Source organism: Solanum dulcamara, chromosome 2 (assembly GCF_947179165.1).
Source record: "Solanum dulcamara chromosome 2, daSolDulc1.2, whole genome shotgun sequence".
Taxonomy (NCBI): Eukaryota; Viridiplantae; Streptophyta; class Magnoliopsida; order Solanales; family Solanaceae; genus Solanum; species Solanum dulcamara.
In genome coordinates, this window is record NC_077238.1 from 79,552,071 (window position 1) to 79,575,728 (window position 23,658).

The 23,658-nt window shown below is 27.8% G+C and overlaps 2 protein-coding genes across 2 annotated transcripts; one reads left to right on the top strand and one right to left on the bottom strand.

Annotated features, from left to right (window-relative positions):
• The first annotated feature begins 5,065 nt into the window (after window positions 1-5,065).
• On the top strand, window positions 5,066-7,174 carry LOC129878049 (transcription factor JAMYB-like). Its single transcript, XM_055953434.1, has 3 exons — window positions 5,066-5,369; window positions 6,040-6,169; window positions 6,385-7,174. Exons 1-3 carry the CDS (start codon window positions 5,162-5,164, stop codon window positions 7,010-7,012), a joined length of 966 nt encoding a protein of 321 aa, XP_055809409.1. The 5' UTR covers window positions 5,066-5,161; the 3' UTR covers window positions 7,013-7,174.
• An 8,370-nt stretch (window positions 7,175-15,544) lies between these two features.
• On the bottom strand, window positions 15,545-22,659 carry LOC129878065 (gibberellin 2-beta-dioxygenase 2-like). The gene is made up of 3 exons (XM_055953435.1): window positions 22,229-22,659; window positions 18,329-18,707; window positions 15,545-15,861 (listed from the first exon to the last, which is right to left on the bottom strand). The coding sequence occupies exons 1-3, from the start codon at window positions 22,588-22,590 to the stop codon at window positions 15,571-15,573; spliced, it is 1,032 nt and encodes a 343-aa protein (XP_055809410.1). The 5' UTR covers window positions 22,591-22,659; the 3' UTR covers window positions 15,545-15,570.
• Between the last annotated feature and the right edge of the window lie 999 nt (window positions 22,660-23,658).

A 23,658-nucleotide genomic window follows, 5' to 3' on the forward strand; every position in this document is an offset into this window, starting at 1 on the left:
GTTGATGTATGAGATTTGCTTTGATGGGATTGTGAGTGTTTCTGTATCCAGATTTGTGGGTTTGAAAAGATTGGCATATGTTTGGTTTTGTGTATTGGTCTTGAAATTTTCAGTATGTAATACTGTAGGTTGTGTGCTTAGTTTGTTGATTGTATTTTGGGTTACCGGAGGAGGTGGTCCTCCGGTTGGTTCGGCCATTCCGGCCAGTGGCTATTTTGTAGTATTGTTTAAGAGGGGGGAGAGAATATGTGACGGCTAGGGTTTAAATAAACTACACATTTGACCGCTCGATTGAAATTATTTATATCCACTTGTCAATACATAATATATATGTTATACATCTGTCTGCTAATCTATTTTTGGGCGAGTAATTATTTATGTCAATATTATTGATTTTATGCTATAATATCGAGTTGTGGCTAAAAATTTGATTCATAAAGTTATCAAAATATGGCTAGAATTTTATAGTTAAAGATTCTTGCAAATTTTGCATCATATAGCATTATATGAATAGTAAAACTTGATAGAATTAAATATAAGAATCTTCAATATATTTATAACTATTGAATAAAATCAGTGGGCGCACATATCCTTTATGGATAGCAGTGAGCAGATTCAACATATATAGTATAAGATAAAGTAAGGTAATTACATACTTGACCGATCGAGTATAATAATTATATTCGCTGATTAAATATATATAAAAAATATATTTATATATACTATTTTTTGTATATTATATATTAATATACAAAAAAAGTTACATTTAACTGTCTGTTATTTTGATGGAAGATTATTTATTTTAATTACTGTCTAATTATTATATTTTAGGGGGTAGTTTAGAGTTCAAGACAAAAAAGGGTCTACCTAGCTAGCTAGCTAGATAGTGTAATGAGTATTAATCAAGTTGATCCAAATCACACTAATTGAGAGACTTATAATTTAATAAAAATAAAATTCAAAGCGGTAAAGAACAAATAGAATTCACTATAAAAGCCGATAGAATAAAGACACGATGCTAACTAATGATGTTCAAAGTTCAAACTAATGGCTAAAGAAAGAAGAAAATTGGAAGATATATGGAATCATGGAGGGTTCCCTTCTCTTTCGTAGTATAAAGGCATTTGATACTTCGACTAATTAATATTTTATTTATTTTAATTTACGTGATATTATTTCTTTATTGATTCTATTTTTAAAAAGGAATTATAAAGTTTTATATATAGAAATGATGGATTTTACACATATTTCATTTTATTTTTAACAAGAACTTTTTATATTCAGACAAATCAATAATAAAAAAGATCTTGCTAATTTTTAACTTTGAATTGAGAATGATCACAAAGAAAGAAAAAGAAGAAGAATATGTTAATTAAGGAATGTCTAAAGCTATAAGATTCAAAAACTTTATAATCACATAAAGTCAAAGGTCTTATGATATGTTTGAAATTATATAAATATCAAAAATCTTTTTTTTTCTTTGTAAATTTATATGTCGATTCAAACTATATCACTACACTCCCAAATTAAGGTGAGACGTGATTGGCATACAACTTGTACCTACTCATCGAGTGAATCTTATTTTAATCGTCTGGTGGCTTATAGCATAACAATTGATCACACAATTAATATTTTTCTGAGCTATATATATAAATATGGATAGTAATCAACTCTATATTTTTGAAGTATTTCCTCCTTTATAACAAATGCTTTCGTTAGATGCTGCTGAAACTATATCATTGGATCGATTTCTCTTTGTATGGATGAACCATAAAATATATAAATAAAATTCTCCTGTTCCAAGCAACAACAAAAAAAGTATACTTCACTCAATTAAATTCTTTATACAATTTCAAGTAATTCTATAACATTTTAAAGAGACCAAAAGCTCCTCCAAATTATAGTCGGATTCTCAACTACATACTCATATTTCACGAGAGTTCTATTACCCCCCTGAACTTTTTAAAAGTATAATATATACCCCCTAAAAAACTCACATCCAGATTTGTATTAAAAAGTGATCTGCACATGCCCTGCCACGTAATATTATATTATTTTTTATAAAAAAATTATTATTTGTTGTCTTTATTCTATTTTTTCCTTTTATATATCCCTTTTTCGTTTTTTCTTTCTTTTTTTTTCTTTTCTTTCACAAGTTTTTTTTCTCCATTGATATGAAACCGGGGAGCACATTACCTTCTTCTCATCACTCCTTCTTTTTCTTTTTTTTCTTCTATTTTTTTTATTTACTTTTATATAATTTTAGTGAAGTTTCATCCAACAGGTAATGATAATATTGCTAAATCGAATTTGAGGCTGCCCAAAATGAATTTTTGATTTGCAGTATTGGTCACCGTCTACAAGAGGTGTTTTTTAGAATGAAACTAATTTGTCGGTCTCAATTTTAAATACTTCTTAATCTACTACTACTCAAAATTCAATAACAACAGACAATGATAGTTGGAGAATTTTTAGATCTGGGAAAAGAAGGTGAAGGTTTCGGCCTAGCAACGACAAAAATGGTGGTGTGAAAATGAAAAATAAATTTATTTTGAAAAAAGAAAGGAAGGAGATAACATTAGTGATAACTGAACGGTGAAGTGAGTTCGTCGTATTTTCGGCAACTTAAATTCGGCGAAGTGTTGAAGAGAAAAGAAAGAAGAGAAAGACAATAAAAAAGAAAATATAAATAAAAGTAAAATTTAACATAATCTTAAAAAAATCAGAAACTTAATATGAAAAGGAAAAATACTTATAAAGTTAAAGTTTGATAAAAATAAAATTGTCTCTCACTCTCTTTGAGAAAGTGAATACACTACACTCTCTTTGATGGATAAAGGAGTAACAGGACCCCCGTAAAATATTGATGGATAATTAAAAATTCGATAATAATAGTCATAAAGTAATAACTTTTTAAAAAAACTATCAGTGTAAATAACTTAAATTTGACTTTTATTAATGTAGCCTCTGCATGCTCTTATAGTCTTATTAATATGAATTAATGAAGGAAAAGTAGATAATTGTTGGCGCAAAGTGTCCTTGATAAATATTAGAGCATGTCAATATCGCAATGTTATTAGTGTGGTCGATTATTTATTTTCTATATTAGTAGGAGCCATCCCCTATATATATTAGCAATTAATAAAACCATAGAAAGAAATGTCATTCAATTTATGGCACAACTCAAATGAATGTAGGGATTTTTCAACAAAAAATCATCGAAAACGTTATCAATGAATCAAATTTAGACGAATTCTGTTTCGTTGGGAATTAGCAATTTTTTAGTAATGTAAGTGCAGTTGATAAGGATGTGGGCTTCGTCGCATTCATCGGTGAATTCACTAAATATTTATAAATATTTAACTCTGAATTCAATTGTTTTAATGTATATTAATTTAAGATTATTATAGAAATTAATAAACTTTAAATTTCAGATCAGTCTGTAATTTAGTCTCATATATTTCATATCTTTTCAAATTTCTTGATAGTTTTTTTAAATCAAATTCCAAAGGTTTTTTTTTGTTCTTTTTTAAAGGGCATAAAGTTGATCAACTTGCACATTTTTCAGTAACTATGTATTTACATTTTAAACTCCTATTTTATTTGTATTTTACTTCTTGCCAATGATCATAATTAATTCTAAGGCCTTAGACTAGAATAATTTGGGGTCAGACTATGCATAGAGTGAAATTTAATCAATTTATTGAACTATAAATATTCCACACTGGAAGGGGGATAAAGTACATTATTTTTGAGTACTTAAATTAATTTCCAAAGTCTTTATACTTCAATAGCATAGGCCTATTCAGATATCTCTTAAAATTAATTTGGAAGGTACACAAATAATAGTGGGCTAAACCTTTTAGTTCATTAATTAAAAACAAATTTAGTAAAGGGACTATTATTTTTGCTGGTAATATGACATTATTATATTTGATTAATATATAACAGTATTATAATATTATATATTTTTTCTATTTATTGGAAAATCATTTTGTGAATGTACATGGGTTGTCAATTTTTTCTATTTTAATTTGAAGGAGAAGATAGAAAGTCAAAAATTACGAGACAATTTGCATAAAAGAAAAGAAATGAAAATAAAGTATAGTTAAAGGAAAATTATGGAACAAGATTTATACTTCCTCCCTTCCATTTTAACGATCATTTAAGCTTTTTGGGGGGTCTATTTAAAAAAATTAGTATAATTTACTAAATTGATTTTTCTTCTTAAATATTATGTATGCACTTTAACATTAATGATATAATTGAATACAATTGTTAATATTAGTTTTGAATTTCTAAAGTAACAATTAGTTCCTTCGTTTTATTTTACTTAGCCTATGATAACTTGGTACACCCTTTAGGAAAATTGTTTATGAGGGGGTTATTTTACTAAATTTAGAAATTTAAATTTGAAAAATAATATTTTATATAGTTATTTAATGATAATGATAGTATTGAAATAAAATAAAGTTCTCTTGATTCGCTAAAATGGAGAAGTAAAATAAAAAGTTATTTTTTTATATAAGGATCAAGCAAAATGGAATGAAAAGAATATTTGGGATAATTTATTTTGAGATAAAAGTAACTATTAATTTGAAACGAGAAAGTACTCCCTCGGTTTACTTTTACTGTATTTCAAAATAAATTTTCACTTTTAATTTCATGTTCTATTCTCAACATTACTTACTTATTCTTCAAATTATTTTTCAATATCTTAGATTATACGTCAATTAAATAAATATTATAATAAAATTGTTATATAATTATTATTTTTTTAAAAGTGCGTAAAGTTTAAAATAAACAAGTAAAAAATAAATGAGCAGGTATTAAATATGGTGATGAAGTAGAAGTAAGAAAGTCAAAATCAAAGTGAAGCTTTAATTACTTTAATTGAACTTTGGAATTAAAAAGTTGAAAATTGAAGTGTTTCTCCTTATTGCGGCTTTGTGGTATACAACAGTTTTTTCAAACTTCTCCCCACTTTTTTTTTGTTTTTGGTATCTTTATAAAGTCCCATCAACTTCTATGTCCTCTTGTATTAATCCAATATTCATCTCTCTTCTTATATCATATCTCTCTCTCTCTTTCTCTATTTGTACCCTTTTGTATCAAATCAATTAGTTTCTCTATTTTGAGTTAAAAAATTAAATAAAATTAGATGGATCATCATCAGAAAATTGAAGTTGATTCAGGACGAGGACGAGGAAGAGGAGAAGGAGATTGTACAAAAATTAAAGAAATTAAGGAGGAAGATATTGGTATGGATCTTCGAAGGGGTCCATGGACCGTTGAAGAAGACTTTACACTTATTAATTTTATTGCTCATCATGGTGAAGGTCGTTGGAATTCCCTTGCACGTTGTGCTGGTAATTAACTCTATTTTTTATTTTTGTAGATTTTCTTTTGTTATCTTCACATGATATTTAAAATTTACTAGCATCTTTTTTTATTTGATCACTCGTGCGAGGTCAAACAATTTTTTAATAACATAAAGTCATTCAACTAATATATGTTCGCACTTGTGTAAGGCCTATTAACGGATAAGTGTTCACTATTGTTAACTTTTTTATTCTTAAAGTTTAAACTCCAAATTTCTAATAAAGGGATGATGTTCATCGAGTTAGTTGAATCAATAATCTTTCTTGAGAAAACTTTTTTTCTTTATTCCAACATATATTCCTTTTCTTTTTCTTTTGTATAATAAGACTATTTCTTCACGTAGATAAATATTCGTATGGATATGTTTGTTGTATAATTTCTTTCCGTACAAGGTAATTTCTTAAATGCTAAGCACTTGTCCATTCTGATAAATATAAAAGGAAAAAAAAAGTGTTTTTTTCTGGGGTGGGGTTTGGGTAGAAGTAGTAGTAATATTAAAATAGTATTTGTATGTTTTGAATATTTCGTGCATTATACTGTATTTTATTGGTATTTTTCTTTTTGAAACATGTTTGTTGAACTTAATTTAGTGTTAATTAGTTATAAGAAATTAAATTAATGCATAATTGAATTGCTTGGAATCAATTAATTAAACAGGTTTGAAGAGAACAGGAAAAAGTTGTCGATTACGATGGCTTAATTATCTTCGACCAGATGTTCGACGTGGCAATATTACTCTTGAAGAACAACTCTTGATTCTTGAATTGCATTCTCGCTGGGGCAATCGGTATGTTCACAATCTCAATGGTTTTATAGATAATTACGACTTTATTTTACATATGATCATTACACTTTATTTACTATATTATTAAGGACATCAAACTATTTGTCAAAACAAGTAACAATGAACTTTTACCATATTAAAACAACTAAACTATGTGTTAATTGCTACTAATAAATAATTACTATAGTATTTAATATGATTTTCATTTTTTTTTGTAGCTGGTCTAAAATTGCTCAACATCTACCCGGAAGAACAGACAACGAAATCAAGAATTACTGGCGAACTAGAGTGCAAAAACATGCAAAACAGCTCAAATGTGACGTGAACAGCAAGCAATTCAAAGATACCATGAAATATCTTTGGATGCCAAGGTTAGCCGAAAAAATTCAAGCCGCCGCCGCTACTTCCAACCCGATGGTGGCTTCTTCCTCCGGCCCCACTACAACCACTTACATCCAAAATCAAGAAATTCAACATCCACTACTAAATATGAATCATCATGTACCCGAATATATGCCTATTCAACTAATGAATATCGAAAAAACAAACAATCTTAATTATTCAGCAACTTCGGCTTCATCGGATAATTACTCATCCGACCTCACTGATGGTTGCTACAATTTCTCAATTAACCAAAGCAGTAATCAAGATTATTCTCAAGTTAATGAAAGTACTAATCAATTGTGCCATGGAGAATCCACAATTAACCCCATAGGTTATAATTTTCACCCTGGATTTCAAGGGTTCCAAGAAGTGGATCAACAAAACAGTACACAATGGATGGACAATGCATGGAATATTGAAGATGTGTGCTTCTTACAACAACAATTGAACAATGACATGTGATAAAAACATAGTATCCAAGGGTACCAAAAAAAAAAAGTTGGAGATTCATGGAGAAATATAGAGTCATCATTAGTCACCATAAAAGCATCTACATTTTTTTAAATTCTTATGCAACACAATTGTAGCTTTTGTATACCAAATTTCTATTTACTTAGTTTTATGTTTTTCTTTAAAAAATATATTTAGTACATTTATTTTATATTTTTTTCGATGAGTCTCTTAATATTATTGTTGTTGATTTTATGTGCTAGTAGAAAATGTAGAACTTCTAATGCTAGTAAAAGAAACTGAATTTTATAATATTGGATGGAGATGAGATTAAATGGAGTGCGACTCATGCGAGGATTGTGTGTTAAGAGTCATTGCCAGTTGTGGATGGGGTCTTTGATTTATTTATATATAGTCTTGGACAATTCTCACATCGTGAGTTAGCTGTTGAGGTTGAGTTAGACCCAAAGTCAATTTTTTTTTGCATATTATGTTATCAGAATTAGACTCATATCAACTCTTGTTTTATTTTATATTGGGCTCCCATATTATATTGTTCACGCTTCAGATGTCCAGATAATGAGAATGCATGTTAAAGTCCCAGATTGGTGTGGATGGGGTCCTTGGTCTTTTTCTATATGATTTTAGATAATTCTTTTCTCGTGAACTAACTTCTGAGATTGAATTAAATTCAAATTTCATTTCTTATATATCATAGTATTAGAGCCATATCAATCTCAACTATTGATTTACCCAATGTCCCGCTCTTATCTTATATTGTTCACGGTCCAGATATTTTATTGTGGTTGTGCAAATTCGTGTTAAACTCCCACATCGATTGTGGATAGAGTTTTTGGTCTTTTATATAATCTTGGACAATTATCTTCTATCTCATAATCTAGATTTTAAAATTAAGTTTACAAAGTCCAATTTTTATCACAAATTCACAATACTAAAAATTCAATTACAATCATACACAAATTATTCTTTGTTTTTTTTTGTTGCCTTTTCCTATATATGGAGTAATTTAACATACTTATGATGGAATTCTAAAAGGGAAACGTATTTTATAATGAGAGAGGGGAGTGCATAATTGGCTCCAATATTTTTAATAGTAAAACGTCTTTGTTGCTTGTTAATATAATAATCTTAGACCAAAGTCATGGAATTATTAAGAAAACAGTCTATGGGGTCTGAACCAAATTAAAAGACCATATTCCTCATTCTAGATTACTTAAATGGGAAAAAATACGTGGCATATTTTTAGTAACATGTATTTGTATATAGTTTAAACCTAGTTGCTGCAATTCTCTCTGTGTAAAGTTTCTCAATTCTATGACCAAATAATCATATAATAAAAAATATTTCGAGATGCATTTTTATGAAACTTCCTTTTCTTTTGTGAGAGCCGATAAATAAATTCTATTTTCGCTTTTGATATTAGCGCAAAATTAATCGTTTTAAGTTTAATGAAAAATAAATTAGGCTTGAATAGTCTTAAGTCTTAAATCGAGCGATAGAGGTGAAAAGAAGACGTCGATAAGGGAAATCAAATCGACGAATTATGGCATGCAAGTCATAATAGACAAATCAAGAGCCTGTTTGGATGAACTTATTTTAAGCAGTTTATAAGTTAAACAAAATAAGTTGGTGCAGCCCAACTTTTTTTGTTTGGACTTATAAGTTGTTTTCAATTTATAAGTTGTTTAAAATAAGTCCATCCAAAAAAGTCTAATTATTTATTGGGGTTTATTTTAAGCACAAAATAACTTTAAGTTGGCAATTCTAAACACTCAAAAAGTTGAAAATACCTTATAAGTCAATCTAAACGGACTCTTAAAGTCTTTAGACAACTTTTATTAGAATCGTATTTTGATCATAATAAAATTGTGTGCGATAGACAAAATACCTTACAAATCTTATAAAATACCTTTAGTTTTATTATAATTTTTTTTTAAAACAAATTAAAAAGATGATTAAATTAAAACGAGGGATAGAGTATGTGGAATGGAATACTTACGATGTGAAAGAGAGCGTGTGTATGGTGTTTTTGGTTGGAGCCATCACAAGTGGTCCAAAAGTTCAAAGTGTGTTAGTTAGTTTCCACGTGCCCCTTTGAAAGTTGTAAGTATTAGACTATTTAGTAATAGCCTTGTAGACTTCTTAGACTTGGAGCAATCCAAAGACTAATAAATTTCATTTTATGCCATATGTAATTGTTAAATTGTGTAATTATGTTAAGAATATCTTTTTCTGACTGTTTTAGTCAAAAATTGGTATCAGAATCAATGATTCGATAAAAATGAATATTATAGATATGACAGATATTTTCAGAATTTCTGAGAATATCTTCCGTTTTGAGTTGATCGTCTGATTAAAACAACTTTGCTACCTTGTAAAGATAGAGGTAAGATATGCATACGTCTTACATTCCTTTAACCCTATTTGGGTGACAACAATGAATATATGTTATTGTTGACGTGTTTTAAGTTGTTCACTATGAAAGAACATTTAAGATCATGAACATAGAAAAGTTTTTTTTCAATTATGACCTGAAAGTGTAATAGACATATTTTATTGTGTGTTCAAGAGCCTAATCGAAATAAATTATAGTTTGAATTTCTAAATAAATTGTTTTAATAAATTTAAAGCATTGTGTATATATTGTGTCTATTTTAAATAATTAACTTATCTATGCAATATACGTTTAAGAAACATGTTAAGCTTATTCAAAATTTGAGGCAAAAATATATAATAAAAAAGTTTAACCATGTATTTAGAGAATCAATAAAAATAAGTTAATCATTGATTAACTTTTATCATTATTAATTAACATATACTTTATTTTATTAAATTATTTAACTATAGTAAATTTACATGATTTGATTTACGTACATTCGATAGGAGTAAATATTTATCGATGGACTCCCTCCTAAATAGTAGCAAGCATCTAGCAGGACCACACAGCTGTAATGACTTTATTGGTCGGTTATCATATATCAAAAATTTCAACAAAATATTTTTGCAGCAGACTTTTCTACAAATCATAAGCATAATTGAACAGTTGTATTTTATTTTACCTTTTAATAGATTTTTTCTATTATAAAAAATTTGGCGTAAATTATTAATTTCGTTTTCAAATATTGATAAGTTTAAAAATAATTTTTTTCTTGACTAAATAAACTTAGATTCATCCCCGATCTGCCATAGACATAACAAGTGTTTTTTCAAACTCTTGTAGGACCATGAGATTCTTAATAAAAAGGTGAGAGAAGTGTTGAAAACACCTTAAACTTAGAGAGAATTTAGGTGTGTATTTCACTGTTGCAAGATCAGAAATATATTTAAGTTCAGTTAACCAAGTAAAGGGGCATTTTAAAGATGATTAATAGTTCGGGGAATGAAATTAATATTAATTTGCATCGAGTTTATGGGTGTTTTCAATACTTTTCTCCTCATTATATATGGGATCGGGAAAGGGAGAGGGACAACCAAAGATTGTGGTGGGATAATACGTAACCCTTCAACTTATTCTTTTTTTTTATATGCTAAATGATGAGTAAAAATAGAAATATATTTTTAATATAGTAGATAAATAAAAAATTATTTTTGAATTTGAATACATTTTTAGTTTTCGTATTAATTCTATTTCAAATGAGGTTCTCATAAATCATTACGTGAAGGTGTTTGTTAAAAGAGAGGTTAATTCGTTAAACATTAATTTAATTATTATTAAAACTCTCTAATCCACAAATTTGTCATCATATTCGAATTTTGGAAACTTTTATCACCACTCTTGTTCAACAGAAAATACTTTTCCAACACGTAATAAAGAAAGAATATGTGATTATCCTTGTATCCAACATTTTTATATTGGAAAAAAAAAAAGGAAACAGAAAACATTTTAATCAAACTTTTTCATGCTATTAAGCACTTCATAACTATTTCCTCCGTTCTTTTTTATTTCTTTATTATAAAAAAAATAGATGCTCATTTTACTTATTCAATTTTAAAAAATTAAGAAATTATTTACTATTTTATACCTATGTTACCTTTAGTATTACGACATTTCCAACATTAGATAACTTATAATAATTAAGATTGGTATAATAAAATTATTATTTTAAAAATATATCAAGTCAAATATAAACAAGTAAACGTCGGAGAGAGTAAAACATTTGCACATAAGAAGAATTATATGATGCAACTTAATTTTCTACTTCCATCAGGGAGGGTATTTTTCTTATTTTTTTTTATAAAAAAATATTTTCTTAAAAAAAATATTTTAAAAAAAACATTAATAAACCTATCATGAAAATTTTGGAAAATAATTTATACCAAACACAACCCTGTATAATATTTTGCAATTTAGGGTACTTAATTTGCGTGTGCTTAATTATCAAGTCTAAATACAATATTGGACCAAATATATTGATTGAGTATGTGCATTTATTTGTTACTTATAATAAAGTTTGTAATTAACTTCACTTTCCATTAGGAGCGAACATGTTGGATGCATTAAGTAAAAACGTGTTTAAATAAAATTAAAATGAATTAATTAGTTGAAAACTTATGTTAATGAGAATGGAATGAGGGAATTAAAAAAATAAAATTATATCGCCATATTGACCATAAGTTATTAAGCAAGAACAAAACAAAATTGATCAATGCTTTTAAATTGAAACTTAAAAGCCACCTTTACAAGTAGAAACATGAATGGTCGTGATAAAATGATAAATACTTTTTATTTTTAGCTAGAAGTTTGGCGCATGAGTTCTAAGAATGGAGTCTCCTTTAATAATAAGCGTTTTATTTTCACTAAAAAATTTTAACATGAATTTAAATTAGTCGGCCTCAAAACAATTGCCGAAATACCAAATATAAAATAAAAGAATTCCAATTTCCAAGAGCTAATAATAATAATAAATAACTAAATAACCGCTCACTCAATTGCTAAAATTATAAGTAACTGGTGAATACAGGATATGTTAATGACTATTTATAATTAATATATAATCTAAATATATCAGTTCGAAGAAGTAAATAATGAAATAAAGATCCCTCTCAAAATTTGGTGTTTGGAAACAAAAGTTTTAACAAAATACAATATAATTAGCAGCCTGAGATTACGATGTAACTTACATGACAAATCGTGTGAAATACACTCATCATACATGATAACTAATTTATTTTATGTCACGTAATTTTATATCCGTCACTAAGATAAATAAATCAAGACGGATGAAGTATTATTATTTTCAAATGGCTCATTATTTGTAAAATAATGAAAAAACATGGGTCAAATAACACATTTTAATTTATTATTATGACTAGAGTTTGGGAAATTTGGATGATATAAAATCATGGCTTACGTAATTTACTGAAATTGCTGTTCAACGTCTAGCCAAGCAATTACAAATATTCTTTAATTCTGTCAATTTGTTTGGTATCTTTTAAGCTGTAAAATTGCAAGTTGCAGAGCTTCTTCTATTTATTTTTTTCTTCTTCTTGCAATTCTCACATGGCATATTAATTAAGTTTCCACATTACATCCGTCACTCCAAAATACTTTCCCGTTTCAATTTATAAGTTATCGTAAACGCTAAACTATAATTTAATATTTTATCTATAAGACTGAGCAGTATTGTTAGACTGGAATCTAATATTATTTGAAAGAATAATTTTCCAAGCCAATATATAATTTTAAATTATGATTTTATGTCATAGGTCCAGACGTACCCTAAATAACGAACATTTGCGTAAATCATCCATATCCATCAACAACACACAAATGTAGATCCGACGTTATGTTAGACCGTGGGCTATTTCAACCCGACCCGTTAGTTGGGGGTAGTTGGGCTAGATATAGCCCATGCCAACTTGTACTGAGTTGGGCTTGCATTTTGCTGGCCTTTCAAATGATGGACTGGGTTAGGGTGGGTAATAAATTGGGCTGGGCCAGCCTATTTTGCAGGCCTACAATACTCTCGAGAATTGCAGCCCATATATATTGTATTTGATTGAAGAGCAAAACGTCTTGCTATACTTGGTTATTTACGATTCAAATACTACAATTAGTATAAAATATCTCCATTCTTTTATTAATCTTCGTGTAAAGTTAAACTAGGACAGATAAATTGAAACTGACGATGTATTAGGTATGGTTTATTCACATTTTTCATAAAAAAGTGAAAATACTTCTTGAGGTGTTCTCCAAAATCTCAAATACAACTTCAAGTTGTATTTGGTATATTTATGGCCAAACAAGAACTCCAAAATAAAGTGAAATTTTTTTATGACTAAACAATATCTAAAGTTCCTTAAAAATAAAAAAAATAAAAACACGTCCATCGTAAAAGTAAAAAAAACAAATTGAATAATATTGATATTGATTACGTCCTACTATCCTTAACACACCTCAACTTTACCCCAATTCCCGTATCTCTATCCCCACCACCCCTTCCCCTACCCTAACCCCTACCTCTCCTATTTGTCTAGATCATATACAGGTGTATTTTGAATAATATGTTTTGCTTACATACCGAGCATAAAAAAAAGAAAAAATAACTCATTTATTTTTCTAAGAAAAATATCATTATTTTATGTTAGAGATTTATTTTAAGTAGTTATTTTCATCCAAAGGATCCTTTCCTAGATATATAGGCTGTTCACCAGCTTAATTAATGTGTTGGCCAACTATAGTACTGTGTCAGGTACTACAGTTCAGTATATTATTATTGAAGTATAGAATTGGAATAGAAGATAAAGTTAAATTTAATTATAATTTTTATAAAAAATATTTAAAATAATATTCATGTTTTGAATGCTTTTAAATACGATTTCAAAAAATGAAAAATAATGAGTTGTTTTTAAATAAATCTCTAACATAAATGGAATTTAGATTTTTCATGATCACACATTAATTTTTAAATAAAATAAAAAAAATACTTCAATAATTTTAAAATAATTTTTATAATCAAACGGCTCCTTGGCAGGTACAGTCACTATTATTATACCATGTACCTTTTAATTCGTAGCATTTAAATGAAAATGAAATCTGAAGCTGTCCGACGCAGATATGTAATCCCAATAGAATATTAATGATATTGATATTTTCATAAACTCTTTTATTTTCATTTGATATATATAGTTTATCTTTTGAATGAAGCCTTGGAAAAATAATAAAATTATTTTTGTGTGATTTATATGTCATGGCCTTATGATTTTGAATGGTGAATATAATTATATTGCTTCTATTAGAGTAAGTTGTATACATCACACCTTGCTCTAATTTTATATAAACACAAAATATTTTTTTTACGAGACTATTTTTTAAAATAGTTTATGTTTTATGCATTAAAATGTCAGACGAGAACTATACATAGCAAGGAAAATAATATATAGTATTAGCTTTCATGGACCACACGTCCCAATATGATACTCCATTTCATATTCATCGTTCATTTTCATCTTTATACATCTTTTAATTAAGAAAATATACATAAAAAGATAATTTTACTAATTTATTTTTTAAGAATTTTTTTTGGAACTTTACAAAATTATTTGCACTTATAAAAAAGAAAAATTTCTATCTTAATTTTGTAAATTATCAAATAATTTGGGATAAATATTCTTAATAATGTGAACAATTAATATAAGGCAACAACAACAACAAACCTAGTATAATCCCACAATGTGGAGTTTGGGGAGGGTAGAGTGTACGCAGATCTAATCCTTACCTTGAAAGGTAAGGCGGCTATTTCCGGAAGACTCTCGGCAACTAATATAAGGCAAATGAACTAATATATATATATATATATATATATACAATTGCTTGTAATTGACCTCAAATATCCTATGGGAGAATCCAGACATGCATGGCATCTATCTAGAGTATTTTCTAGATTTTTATTAAGCTATTTACTTATGAGTTAATAGTTCATATGAAAGTATTATTTTTTTTTGCAAGGTTTACGGTCCAACTATTAATTATTTTCTCTTCTTTATCTGATTTATCACTATTTATCAAAGCACATTTCGAAGTTGATTAGGACAACTATCATTTAATTCCTTTTTCTATCTAAACTATTATCATCTACTCAAATAAATATATTTTAATACGTGATTTATAGGTAGTAAAAAGAAATAACTGATAGTTTAAATGTGAAAATGATAGTTCATATAGATTTTGACCATTATTTGTTTATTTATTTTCTAATTAACTTGCATGATATGCTAGTTATACTAGGATAATAATGGAAAAAATTATTCTTTCTAGAGTGAAACAAATAATATTCTGAAATGAATTGTTATAGACTTATAGCATACATTACTAAAGAAGATAAATATCCAAATATATGGTGAAATACTTAGACCATGTATTTGTATTAAGGGATCTCTAAAATATGTATAAAAATTTAATTGTGAACGCAAGAACTAAAATGAGCTATGAGTTCAATAACAAATTTCCACCAGTTGTTCAATATTCACACTGCATAACCTATTTTTGATGGTGACATCCGAAACAATATTTTTTTTCATTTTCAAAGTCTCGAACTCGAAACCTCTGATTATTCAATAGTTGTTGTTTCATCATTTTCTGATTGTATTCTGAAAAACTGATCAAGACGAGTGTCCCCAAGTCTCTTGGAATAAGTAGCTTTCTTGTACTCAGCCCAAGTGAATGGCCTATAGAGACGATAAGGTTTATGTGGTGTTGTTGTAGTGACCAATAATTCTGAGGGACAACAAATTCTAGCATAGGGTGATGGGGCACCAAAATACACCATTGACATCCTAGTTTTGCACGAATTCACCATTGCTCTATGTCTCACACTCTTAAACCTTCCATTTGTCAGAGCCTGCGTCAGTCAGACCTCGTTATAATAGTCATTCTTTATCACAATATTTCATAATAATGATCAAGTTTTTTTGTGGATTCTAATACTGATCATGTCAAATCAAAAATATCTAGACAAACGAAGTTATTATAAACGGACGACTCCAATGGTACAATGTACAATAATGTTAGTAGTAGTCCTTTTGCTCTTTGGAATATTTAGAGCATCAATATGCTCATTCGTATTTCTTTAACCCATAACATTGCAGTAATATACTGCTCAAAATACACAAACCGTGGTTCTTAGCAATTAGCTTAGTGTTTTTCCTTAATTAGCAATAAGTTATTTAGAGCATCAATAGATCTAAATACTGCTGAAATTTCCCTAATTGAATCCCTTGTTTGGTAAGTGTGTTCAACCAATATATAAGTTATAATTGTATTATTTATACATTCAATTCAATACTATTCTTTTTACTTAATAAATCATGACATTAGCAGTAAAAGGATTATTAATGCATAGATAAGCATGCATGATTAAGCACATAACTGTCCTTGAAATCTCTCAAAAAGTATATAAAGTTAAAAAATGTGGACAATATAAAAATAGTACTAAATAAAATGATGTAGTAATATTGGATTTCGTAATAATATAATTAATTATGTTGAGATTATTTTCACAATTTTATCTTTATAATGCTTATGCATGTATTGTTAATATATCATGGTTTGATATGTATTACAATAATATGTATAACTAACCATCCCACGTAATAATTATACATAAGCAAAAAAAATTCATGACTAATATATATATTAGATTTATATTATAATAACTAATATATGTATAGATTCTCTAATACAATGTACCTACCAAACGACGATCCTAACATTGAAAGTGATGAGCTATTATCAAGTCAATCTTAAATAGCAGCCAGTGGTTGGGCATCTAAAACCCAAAAGAACTGATACTGAACATTTGCAGTCAATCAGTTCAATTTTTAGCTCCCCAAAGCACCTGTAGCTTTCACTCATGTCTACTCAGATACTCCAGCATCTCTGTCCATTTCTTGCTTTTATTTTTGATTGAGAGGGTTGGGGTTATGATAACTATGCATGACTACTACTTCTACCTACTAGTACTAGCGTACCTTTCGTCTTAATTCATGTGACATCGTTTAAATTAATATAAAATTTAAAAAATAAGAAAGAACTTTTTAATATATATATAACTCTATTTGTATGATTATAAATTATTTCATTGAAACAAAGAGAGTATATTAAATGTCATATTGCTATTTAACTTTAAACGGAATCTAAAAATAAATAATGGGTACCACTCTAAATTCAACTTTGATTTGGTTGATTAAGGGGTCCGATTAGCTATGCTAGTTGGCTTTGTCGCTATCAAAACATAACATTCTATGAATTCCTTCTCACAACTAGAATTGATATGCCAACTAATGAGGATGAAGTTCAAATAAAACTACCTTAAGTGAAAATTTGAAACGATTGATGTTAATAAATAAGTGGATGAGTTGTGGACATGGCCAAAATGATGCTCGAACCTAAATCAACATTTTTTTTTAAAGAAAACTTAATGTTTTTTGATTTTACGATTTAGCAAAACCTAGAAAAAAATAAGAAAAGAATGATGTGAGTCAAACATACAAAATTATCCTTTTAAATTTCTCAAAAACATGATGTCATTAAAGATAAAATATTGTATTTAAATAAAAAAAAATTGAAATAAAAATAAATGACATAAATTAGGATGAAGGAGTATTATTAAACAAAATAGAAAGTGATAGGCATTATTTGAAGAAAGTATGGGCTCAACACCCTTGAAGAGTTGTGGAATCAGGACCACATTGTGTTACCTCAAATAAGTCAAGAATTATTATGATGTTGATAGGTTTATTTATTCGAGTTTTTTCTAGCACATTCTTAATACCAAAGTTCATTTAACAATATAAATTTTTAAATAAAATAATTATTTAATATAACATGATAGATAGCATAGTATTTCTATAGAGGAGCTAATAAAATTCTATAAAACAATTGAAGTCTTATTGAATTAATTATTAAAAAAAGATTAAATACTTGATCTCTATTTTACTCAAAAGGATTAATAACACTACTGATCTCTCAATTATTGATTGTGTCTTTATAATGCCTCACTAAATATATTTAATTTGATCTATGTGCATTTTGCATATATAAAAAGAATCAAATTATCCATTTCAATTAATTAAATATTAAATATGCTCAATCATATATTATAAGGATCAAAATCCAAATTAATCCATTACTGAGAAATAAAAAAAAAACACTATAATTCCTACTCAAAAAGTTTCATAAATATCATGGTATTTGTACCTAAACTTATAAAATACATTATTTTTGAAGAATTCAACATTTATTCAGCGATAATTTTGACATCTTGATTAAAAATAATTAAGATAGTATGGAGAAGAGAAATTACTGACCTGTAAAGTGTCGCCAACAAAGACGGAAAAAGCAGTATTCGGGTGAGGTGATACGGGGATCCATAATCCCTTTTGAGGTGATATTTGGAGGCCAGGAGCATCGTTTGATCTTAAGATGGTCAAGATCTGAGGGTCCGTATGCTCTCCGAATCCAATTTTACTTAAAGAGGTAGGTGACGTGTCACAATCCTGATGGAGATGATGTGGGGTCCAGTTGAATGGAGGGTAGTGATTGATGCGAAGTAGAGAATCAGAATGAAGGTCCATGAGAAGGTTACTGAAGACTGAAGTATGTGGGACCCTTAATCCTTGTGCCATCAATTCCAATATATTAGCTGCCAACTCCCTCAAGGATTCTACGTATCCCTTCACTGCACAACTGTCCCAATACAACATTTGTCATGTTAGCTTATTAGTGGTTGGGGAAAACCTATCATCTTAATTACGAGTTTGACAGAATTCAGTAATCAAATTTTATAATTTAGAATGCTAGTTCAAAGTCTTAAAGAGATCGTTTCGTAAGGCATACAAGAATAATGCTAAAATGTATTAATAATGTTGACACTAGTAATAGTATTGAGATTAGCTATGTCGATATTAGTATACTGAGATTAATTTTTATGCATTGTTTGATTTCAAGTATAAAAAATAACATACATTATATAAATCTATTATTTATGATTTTAAATATGTCATATGAAACTTTAAAATTAAAAAATTATTCGTTTTAAAACAAATTGGAAAAAATATGAAACAAATTATATCATAGGAAGAGTCCTACATACATAAATTAAGATAGAGGTAACCGTAGGCAACAGAGTTTGGTGTCAAACAATATTAGAGAGAGGTGATTAAACATGATATGACATAATTATAACTTATTAAAAACATGATCTTAGGTAGGAAATTAAAGACAAGAATTAAGGTAGAAGATTAGTAGATAAAAGTGTGGCCATACTAATAGATAGGAGTGCGTTGTCTTGTTGTCCTTGCTAGTAATCGTAGTATTACTCTTATAGTTTCTGTTTCTTCGACTCTTATTATAATCTATTATTTCATGTAGCTCGATTATAGTACTATCATTTTGTTGTACTATTATTATGTTATTATCTTTTGTCTCTTGTACTTCATTATTTTTTTTCTAGATTGATTTTGTATTGAGCTGAAACTCTATCGAAAATAATTTCTTTACTTCTAACGTAGAAGTAAGGTTTGCGTTACTTTATTCTCCCAAAATCCCATTTTATCAAACTACACTAAATATGTTATTATTATTGTACATGACATGCTTTAAGATAACATGATTAAAATGCATTTTGATATAAATAAATTGAAATAAAGAATAATATTGTTAATCAGATGAGTGATGTGATTGGATTTGAATTTGTTGATGGATGTGTAGTGAGTACTTGTCAATCATAATTAATAAAATGTTGTTTTCATGAGTACATTTTTTTACTGTGTAAATAGGGTATCATGCTATCACAGGCACATCATATCAATTTTATGATCTAGATTTTGCAGTTATGATTCTGTACTGCTATCTTATGGATAAACACCATATTATGCTCCTATATGCTAGGAGCCCAATTCACCAAATTACATTTTCATTTCTCTCTCCTTCTCATGGTTATTTTGGGGTGGCCATAGTAAGTTGATATATGGGATAAATTAAATTTGAGATAAAATTTATATTAAATTAATGGTATAAGTTTACTATTGAGATAATTTATATCCCAAGAAGTTTTTTGAAATTTGTATCTAAAACATGCAATAGACATTTCTGCTACTATAAAAATGTCATGTTTGACCCGTGCCCCGACCTATCATTTGGGCCTTGCCATAAGGCATAATTTTGGAGTTACTCAATAATAATTGACTCATGATGATCTTGACTCTGATATTGGTGAGAATCATGTGCTCATTACTATTCCAGAAGTTATATATGATAGCAAGTTAATTTTATTTTTTAACTAAATTCATCAATTAATCGTCATATTCAACTATGATTCAGACCTGTTCATCACCTTCAAAGACGCATTAGTATTTAAGTTTTATGAATTCAACCTTTAGGAGTTTTGGGTATACGGTATTAGAGAAAATAATGCATATATATTAACTTCGTTCTTATTTTATTCTTTATTTGATAGTGTTTTCAACCAATGTATAACTAATATATACATATAAATCCACTTTATTCAATATTTCTTTTATACATAGTAACCATGCCATGTACAGTACATGGTATTATTCTTATTCTAATTCACCCTATTCAGTACCAATTCTATTCTAATACACCCTGTTCATTTTAATACAACAAATTAAATTGTCGATAAAAAATAATGTTAGCAACTTAGGGTAACTAATTAGGGATAGCTAATCTTAAATCATTACTAATACACCCTATTCAATACTAATATACTCTAACTAATTCAACATGAAAAAATATGTTGTCTTTCCACATAACATGTTTAATTAAAACCAAAAGATTGAATGATGTTTTAATATACATTCTACATATCTTTGATTAAAGGCCACAAGATTCAAAAGTTCTCTTCACTCTCTTAAACTCCATATAAATTCACAATCAAACAAACAAATTAAAACAGATAGAGTAATTTTTTTTAACTTACCTACTGAATACAAGAAAATAAATATAAATCAAAACCTGTTTTTTTTTCCCTTTCTAAAGAACATTTCCCCCCTACCAAAAGACTTATATATTTCCTTAACATATGTTTAGATTTTTAAAGTAATATCATTGGAAATCCAGGTAGACTAGAGAGATGGAAGACAAGATTTATATGATGTTTTTGAAATTGAAGTGGATGTGTACCTAGTAGGATTCCCTTAAAAAGATCAAACATGAGGAGGCAGGTTCAAAGTTCTTACAGCTGGAACAACTATACAATTTCCAAACACAAACTAGAAGAAATTGACATATATATGTACTACTTACTATTCCATCCGTTCATTTTTATTCGTAAATATTGATAAATAATAGAGTTGATAATTCTGAAATAATTAATAACTATAAAGTGAGTGACTATCTGAAATATCGACTCACAAACAACATGAAACAAGTTAATGATCTTCACATCCTAATTCCCTTAAATTGCACAAGTAGCAACAATTTACCTTTGTTACGAAAGTTTATGAGTTAACTAGCGGACAATCAATCACACACAAACAGATAATAAAAATACAAAAAATTTAATCAGATTCAGCCAAGTATATATCATGGGAACAAAGACAGAGAGTTTTCCACTATGAATTAAAAAAGAATTAATATAAAAAATATCTAATTTAAGGTTCATGACAAGTACAAATAAAGCTTATGGCTAATTAGTTTACAAATCTGCTAATATCATACAATAGAAGTCTCATATACATGATCCACCTAAACCATATATTATATTACTTACATAATATCTTTGCAAAACATATATCTGTCTCTAACTCACATACATGAGATTTTACTCCAACCATATATGATGCTATTTGATTGCGCAGGATATTTTAGAAAGAAAAATTTTAAGACACATGTAAAACTTACATGATTTTCTTTTTAGAACAGACTACATAGAAAAAAAATGAAAAGTATAATATCAAAGAGTTCTCAATATGAAAAACGTGTTATTCTTTTTAGAACCGACTATATAGGAAGAAAAATAACTCTCATATTTTGGTTATTTAAGTTACATACATTATTAGTGCAAAAAAATTTCACACTATCAGGCCGTTATTTTTACTTGTTATATCATGTAACATGTCTTATTCTTAAATTACGAATCTCACAGTTTAATTAGGAAGATAGTATATATAAAATTTGTTATACTGATAGTATATATAACTTAAAACTCAAAATAAAACTGGAGTAATAACAAGTTAAGAAGGTACCTGAACATGAGTGGATCACTTGAAATATTTTTTGATGTTTGAGAGATAGACAAATTAGGATTGGCATGAAGTAACAAATATTCAACTTCTCCATTATCTCCATTGAATCCTATGTTTTTGCAACCATAGCCATATGGATTTGCTGGACCAGCACATTGTTTTTGGGAAAAAGGTTTGGAAAAAAAACTATAACTTTCATCTTCCATTCTTTTAATAACATTTGTGTCAACACCATGGTTAATAACTTTGAAGAAACCAACTTCTTCAGAGGCTTTCACTATGAGTTTTAATATTTGTGATTTCTCTAATGAAAGGTCAATGATTGGAAGCTTAATATTTTCTTGAATTTTTTCAGAGACCATGTTGAAAGTTGAGGAATTATAATTATGACAAGATGAAAGAGAAGAGGGACAAAAAGAGAATTATGAAGACCAAGGTGTTAAGGATGAGGAACAAATCATTATATATTTATATTATATATGGTACTAAATATATATGAGAAGAGAAGAGGGAACCTATATCTATATATATGAGAAGGGAAGATGATAGGCATTAAATAGGACAAGAGTTGTGTGTTCACTCATATCATTGTTTAGTCCATCTAGACTTAGCTCATCTTCATGATTTCAAATAATATTTGGATGGATTAGTGATCCACTTAATTATTTATTGATGGGTAATTTATAAGGTATTTGAACTTTTGATATCATTTGTTTTGTGGGTAAAATTTTAAATTTAAAAAGTTTCGACTTTTGATCTTAAAGATTTATTCATGGGTTCATAAGTTGCACCACTCATAGACAAAGTCTTTAAATGCGATTTTCTATTTAAATTATTAACTCAGTACATTTTAATATATTCAAATTCAGCTTAATCCATTTATTTGATATTCAAAAGTATATGGAGATAAATATTTTTGTGGGGGTGGGGGGCTCTAGCTATTCATTTCACTTAAAAAGAGGTTGACTTTTAACTTTCTAACTTGGTTGACCCTTTTAAAAAATATATATATCTTGGCTTTTTGCGAGTGATCTTTTATACTTTTCTTTTCTTTTATTGTTTTAGGTATTTGGCAATCTAAAATCCATATATCCAACATGTGATGTTTTCACTCGACATGAAATGATTTGTAATTTGTTTTATATAAAAATAAAATTAAGTTAAATGCATTGTCGATGTAAGAATTTTTTATATTATCAAGTCATTTTGACATGTTATAGCAGGCTTATATCTTCTTCTTTTTTTGTATCATTTCCTTTTTAATTTATTTTTAAAAAAGTATACTTTCTAGATTTAGCGAATTTTAATTCCAATATCCATGTGACTTTTTAAAATTGCAAAATTTAAAAATATTTTAATATATTACACAGTTCTTTATTAAGTCTATAATTAAGATTTAAAGTTTTTTTACTTTCTTAAACTACATGTAA

Excerpts from the sequence above, each read along its gene's own strand:
- LOC129878049 (XM_055953434.1), top strand. The coding sequence starts at position 5,162 with ATGGATCATCATCAGAAAATTGAAGTTGATTCAGGACGAGGACGAGGA. Across the intron at positions 5,370-6,039 it reads TTCCCTTGCACGTTGTGCTG|GTTTGAAGAGAACAGGAAAA; the intron begins GTAATTAACTCT and ends TTAATTAAACAG. Across the intron at positions 6,170-6,384 it reads CATTCTCGCTGGGGCAATCG|CTGGTCTAAAATTGCTCAAC; the intron begins GTATGTTCACAA and ends TTTTTTTTGTAG.
- LOC129878065 (XM_055953435.1), bottom strand. The coding sequence starts at position 22,590 with ATGGTCTCTGAAAAAATTCAAGAAAATATTAAGCTTCCAATCATTGAC. Across the intron at positions 18,708-22,228 it reads AGTGATCCACTCATGTTCAG|TTGTGCAGTGAAGGGATACG; the intron begins GTACCTTCTTAA and ends GTATTGGGACAG. Across the intron at positions 15,862-18,328 it reads TTGTTGGCGACACTTTACAG|GCTCTGACAAATGGAAGGTT; the intron begins GTCAGTAATTTC and ends TGACTGACGCAG.